Source organism: Berghia stephanieae, chromosome 8 (assembly GCF_034508935.2).
Source record: "Berghia stephanieae isolate SIO BIC M18660-M18661 chromosome 8, UCSD_Bste_1.3, whole genome shotgun sequence".
NCBI classification, from domain to species: Eukaryota; Metazoa; Mollusca; class Gastropoda; order Nudibranchia; family Aeolidiidae; genus Berghia; species Berghia stephanieae.
The window spans coordinates 57,213,332-57,219,441 of NC_088367.1; the positions used below are offsets into that span (position 1 = coordinate 57,213,332).

Below are 6,110 nucleotides of genomic sequence, written 5' to 3' on the forward strand. Positions count from 1 at the left end.
TTATAGCTTATAGCAAAAAGAAATGAAATCTGGATGAGAAAAGTGACGGTTGCATCGTAAGAAATGTGACGATTTTCCAATAGGTGGTAAGGAGAGAGATAAAGAGTAACTAGTATCTGGTATGTATTGTACACACAGAGCACTACACACCTCGTCCACTGGTGTGGTCACGGCTTGGTCCAGTGCCATACGAGGGTGTTGACCCTGAGTTCAATGTCCAGGTCACGGTTTCTGTCTTGTTGATTGTCCACAGGCAGAACCCGGAGTCAAAGTTACAGTTGTTGGGGTTTGGGGCTGGGGAAAGGGGGGGGGGTTGGGTGGGGACATGTTAATTTGATGGTGGTGGTGGTGGTGGTGATGATGATGATGATGGTGATGATGATGATGATGATGATGGTGGTGATGATGATGATGATGGTGGTGATAGTGGTGATGGTGATGATGATGATGATGATGATGATGGTGATGATGATGATGATGATGATGATGATGGTGATGGTGGTGATGATGATGGTGATGATGATGATGGTGATGATGATGGTGGTGATGATGATGATGGTGATGATGATGATGATAGTGATGCTGATGGTGATGATAATGGTGATGATGATGGTGATGATGATGATGATGATGATGATGATGATGATGATGATGATGATGATGATGATGGTGATGATGATGATGATGATGATGATGGTGGTGATGGTGATGATGATGGTGGTGATGATGATGATGATGATGATGATGATGATGATGATGATGATGATGATGATGATGATGATGATGATGATGATGATAAACAAGAAGAATAAGAAGATGATGATGATGATGATGATGACGACGACGACGACGACGACGATGATGATGATGATGATGATGATGATGATGATGATGATGATGATGATGATGATGATGATGACGATGATGATGTTGATGATGATGATAAGCCCCATACCATAAGTGGGAAGTGTAGCGACAGTCACATCGGTAGGGGGTACATTGGTGGTGTTGACACAGGCACCCTTATACACTTTAAGGTCATCTATCGCGATATCTCCCTGGCCACTTCGAATTGTACTGTTGATGAGCCCTTCAAACACAATCTGTCAGGTAGCAATTTATAGATAGATAGAACCAAATTGACGTCACTCAGCCTTTTGTTATTGTCTTTAGCCAGCTATTTTTATGAGTAGTTCTCACTAAATTGTATTAATCAGACTAGAAACGTTCAAGGTTATACATAGTTTTGTGTGTTGGTCCGTTTTATCCGACGGGCGGATGTTGTGAGTTTTTTAAAAAATTAACGCATAGCATCAATATAAAATTGGGCATTTATATAGAAGGAACGAAATTGACATCACTCAGGTCTTTGTTATTGTTTTAGCCAGCCATTTTTATGAGTAGTTCTCACTAAATGTATTGATCAGACTATATAAATGTTCAAGGTTACACATATTTTTGTGTGTTGGTACATTTTATTCGGCGGACGGATGTTGTGAGATTGTTTTACTAAACGCAAAGCATGAAAAGCACGATATCCACTAAACGTCCTCAAAGCGGTTTACAACTAGCCAAGCCAACAGCAACACATAATATCTAATATCAAAACATGACGCCTGCAAAGCGATATTATGATATTAAAAAAAACAACAAAACAACAAAGGCAATGCTGTTATCAGCCAGGTACTCATTTACACCTGAATACAGTGAGAGAATGTAAGTTAAAAACCTTTTTCCAAGGATTCAACATTGTTCCGCTCGGAGTCGGACTCAAACCCTGGACCGAGCAGTCCAGAGGGAAGTGTTACAACAGAAGGCTAAAAGTCCCAGCAACATTAACATGTTATATTCATTTTGGTTCATACCTTTCCACAGTCCACAACTATCTAGCAATGTCGTATCACCGTGCCTTGGGCTATAGATAGAATGCGGTTGGCCAAGGAGTTCACAACATTGCCATCCGGAAGTATCACGGACCAACACACAAACTCTGTGTAACCATGAACTTTTATAGTCTGGTTAATACAGTTTAGTGAGAACAACTCACAAACGCGGATGGCAAAAACAATAACAAAGGCCTGAGTGACGTCATCTTCGAACTATCTATATTCCTTCCACTACGAGATTTGGCTGGGTCATGTGTGTGGCCAGTGCAGCTATGTGGTCTAGTGGTATGACACTCGCCTTCGGATCGGAAGGTCCTGGGTTCGAGCCTCGCTTGGTGCATAGCTGAGTCCTAGGAGAAGGCTCTTTACTCACATTCTCTCACCATACTCAGGTGTAAAATAAGTACCTGGCCGTTAACAGCGTTGTCTCTGTCCGAAAACATTGTAATATCGCCTAACAGGCGTCATGTCCTGTCCTTCATGTTAAATGTTGCTGTTGGCCAGGGACCCCTTGTAAAGCTCTCTGAACACGTTTATAGGATATTGCTCTATATAAAAGCTCAATTTTTAATTTTAAAGGATGGGAAAAGGGTCATTCCCCAAGACAACCCTGTACTGGACAGCAGATGGGAAGAGAAGGCAGGGGAGACTACCCACTGAAACCTGGCAAAAAAAAAAAAGAATTAAGCCGTTTCGCTATGACACCATTAAATCCCGTCGCCTAGGCATTCCATGAAGGGATATAGATAATCCATCAAACAAGATGTCTGATGTCATCAGGAATCACCTATGTTATCCAAATGAGCAAATTGAGGGGTTGATAATCTTGCCCAAGGAAAAAACGAAAGTGCCTGAAGCAGGGCTCAAATCCGGGGCCTTCCGGATCACAGTGCTCTCACCACTCAGCCACTCCGCCCCCCTCTTCTTCCCCCATCCATGGAAAACGAGATAAAAGGAGCAGGCCTTTCCTAGAATAGAGCCATCGCAAAAGCAACCGACTGCAAAACATGGAGATGTCTGACAGATGTCTGATGGATGTCTGACAGATGTCTAATAGATGTCTGACGGATGGCTGATGGATGTCTGATAGATGTCTGATGGATGTCTGACGGATGGCTGACAGATGTCTGACAGATGTCTGACGGTTGCCCTATGTAGCCTCAAGGCCCGAAGAGGATTAAGTAAGTGAAGGAAGTACTATGTGTTAACTACCTACGGATTTGACTTACCTCAAAGTATTCTGTGCTGTTGATGCTGACCTGGGCATTTCTCCACTCGTATCCTTGATTGCCAGATAGAGTCCACACCATGGACCCAGTCTTGGTGGATACGACATACACTTGGAGGGAACCAACCTCTGTAGGAAACAACCAGATGGGGTCAGGGAATGCATGACACACAGTGATGGCGATGATGATGGTGATGATGATGATGATGATGATGATGATGATAAGATTCTACTACTACTATACTACCTACACACACTACTACTACTACTACTACTACTACTACTACTCACACACTACAACTACTACTACTACTACTACTACTACTACTACACTACTATACTACTACTACTACTACCACCACTACTACTCACACTACTACTACTACTACTACTACTACTACTACTACCACACCACCACCACACTACTACTTACTACTACTGACTACTACTACTACTACTACTACTAACTACTACTATACTACTATACTACTACTACTACTACTACTACTACTACTAATCCACTACTACTACTACTACAACTACTACTACCACCACCACCACTACTACTACAACTACTACAACAACTCACCCGATCCATACATGAAGTACCAAAAGGACAGACAACTCTGAGGGGTTGGTGAGAGATAATCCGTGTACAGCCACGCCTTCTCGCCCGCCACATGATAACTGGACTCCACGTACATATAAAAGCCTGGACAACAAACACAAAAACGGTAATAGTCAAATCAATACACTGGTGCTATGGATCAAAGAAATAGATACCTGGATTTATTGTGTCCCAGTTGATCCATTTTATTTGTATCCTATCACATTCAAACATCAAAGTCCAAAGAGCAAAGGGCGACCATTTGGTCTGAGAGGACTAGACTAAAGTCGAAGCTCTATGGATCTCAGAACGTGCTTGGGGAGACCACAGCTTTCCTGCAACTTGTTGACCTTCAACCATAAAGACACCATGAGGTGGAAGAAGAAGAAGAAGAAGAAGAAGAAGAAGAAGAAGAAGAAGAAGAAGAAGAAGAAGAAGAAGAAGAAGAAGATTCAATGTGTAATATATACATTATTAGTCCTCCCAAAGGACCGACTACATACACACTTCCAAAGAATTTGGAACCGGAAAAGTAGAAGGTATGACGTCACGACTTTTATTCCCTATTGTCTTACCAGCATCTGAATTGGTCGTGTGGTCAACAGGGGGTCCAGTTCTGGACGAGTCCGTCTTCCCGGCATTCCTCAGCCATTCAAACGAGCCTTTCTGCATGGTGCTGAACATGCCACACACGCCGTCCTCGAAATCGCAAGTCCCCACGGGGTCGCATGCACCTGTTTTTATTCTGACGTCATCGAGGCCCACGTCACCTTGGTAACCGTTCCCCACCACGCCCTCGAAGATGATCTGACAGGAAATAATAAATAAATGAATACATGAATAGATTTTTTAAAAAAATAGATAGATGAATAAATAATTATATAAATAAAAATATAAATAAATAACCAAATGTGAACCTTCGCCTCAAAACGGTATTAAGTCGGGTTGGTTAAGATGTTGACAATTGAATTTATAGCCAGAAATATCAGACTTGTGTTGAGTTTGTATGTTTTATTGAGGAGAATGGATACCATATTTTAGGGTGATAATGCCAAAAATTTATATTTTTGACCAGTTTAACATTAAGGGGCGGTTTGGGTCTTTTTAATTAGCAATATTGGGCGGTTTTAATCATTTTGTATCGTCATTATAGGTTAAAAAACAACATTTATGGTGAAAAATTTTAATTATCTGTGTTGATGCCCATTTTGCGGCCGAATTTGGGGGTCTGACATAAAAAAATATAACAATCTTGTGGCAAACGTTCCACAAAAACTAATGAAGGAATGAGCTCCATATTCTTCCCTCGTGTCAACATTGTACCATAGTGTGTCACCATAGAGAGATTTTACGGCTTTAGCTTATGGAATTTTTATTAGAACATTACAAATTTGAGAATCAAAATGTTATGACAAAATTGATGTTAAAAATTCAGAATTAGGATTATAATTCAAAATTCACACATCTTATCAAAAAAATCTCTCTATGATGACACAATACATTATCTCTGTGATAACTGTGGAAATTTTCAGACAATTTCATTGAATAGATTCTGAGAAACGTTTGACACAGTTTCCCATACCCTTAGAAATATGACATTTTGAGAAAATAGCAAAATAACTTCCCGTTTTTCACACTTTCTCACTATCTGTACCATTTTCGACTGTGTTTTTTTTGTGCCTTTATAGTCTACTTTACGAATTTGGACTTCAATTATATTATTTCTCGGATAATAAAAAATAATTTTCCACCAAAATCTCAAAATCAATTTTTCGAAGGATTTTCCTAATAATTAGACCCAAACCGCCCCTTAAATTCGGATTTTAAGCATGTGGTTCGTTTCGACATAATACCGTTTTGAGACGATGTGTCACAAATAAACAATTAATTGAATAAATAAATGAATAAGACAATGGGGATGATCTAGATGACCTTTCCATGTGTTCGAGGTCATAGGTCACATTGCAAAGTCAGCTCAAAATTACCCACGTAGTGAAAAGTATTCACAGTTTGAGAAATATCCAACGTCACAATTTATCAATTTGTTCAGCATAACTCGTGGGTTTGTTTACAACTTTCACAAACAAAGCAACGTGTTTACATTTATTGAGAAATGTCCAATCGTTGTACAGCAACAAATCATGTGATCGATGACTCAGTTAGACGAAAACATGAATAGAGATGGCTCCCATTGAATAAATGAATAATTAAATAAATAGAGTGGATCTTCAGAGCCATCATGCTCCTGGATCCGGAGTTAATCCCTGTTTCTATAGCGTGAAAAAGAACAATAGCAATTGCTTGCTACTCTTTGGATAAGACGCTAGTCTATTGCAAAGTACTGTCTATCAGATCTAACAGACCCAGCTACCCATCACTTCTAATAGCT

General features: G+C 40.1%; 1 protein-coding gene across 1 annotated transcript in view; it reads right to left on the reverse strand.

The window, feature by feature from the left end:
• The window catches only part of LOC144979085 (MAM and LDL-receptor class A domain-containing protein 2-like), a gene marked incomplete at its 5' end in the record, with an annotated part of 13,585 nt that extends 9,057 nt beyond the window's left edge, over positions 1 to 4,528 (reverse strand). The window contains 5 exons of the mRNA XM_078925702.1: positions 151 to 294; positions 956 to 1,103; positions 3,116 to 3,243; positions 3,704 to 3,826; positions 4,297 to 4,528. Of these exons, the coding sequence (XP_078781828.1) occupies positions 151 to 294; positions 956 to 1,103; positions 3,116 to 3,243; positions 3,704 to 3,826; positions 4,297 to 4,528 (775 nt within the window). The remainder of the gene's footprint in view (positions 1 to 150; positions 295 to 955; positions 1,104 to 3,115; positions 3,244 to 3,703; positions 3,827 to 4,296) is intronic.
• Between the last annotated feature and the right edge of the window lie 1,582 nt (positions 4,529 to 6,110).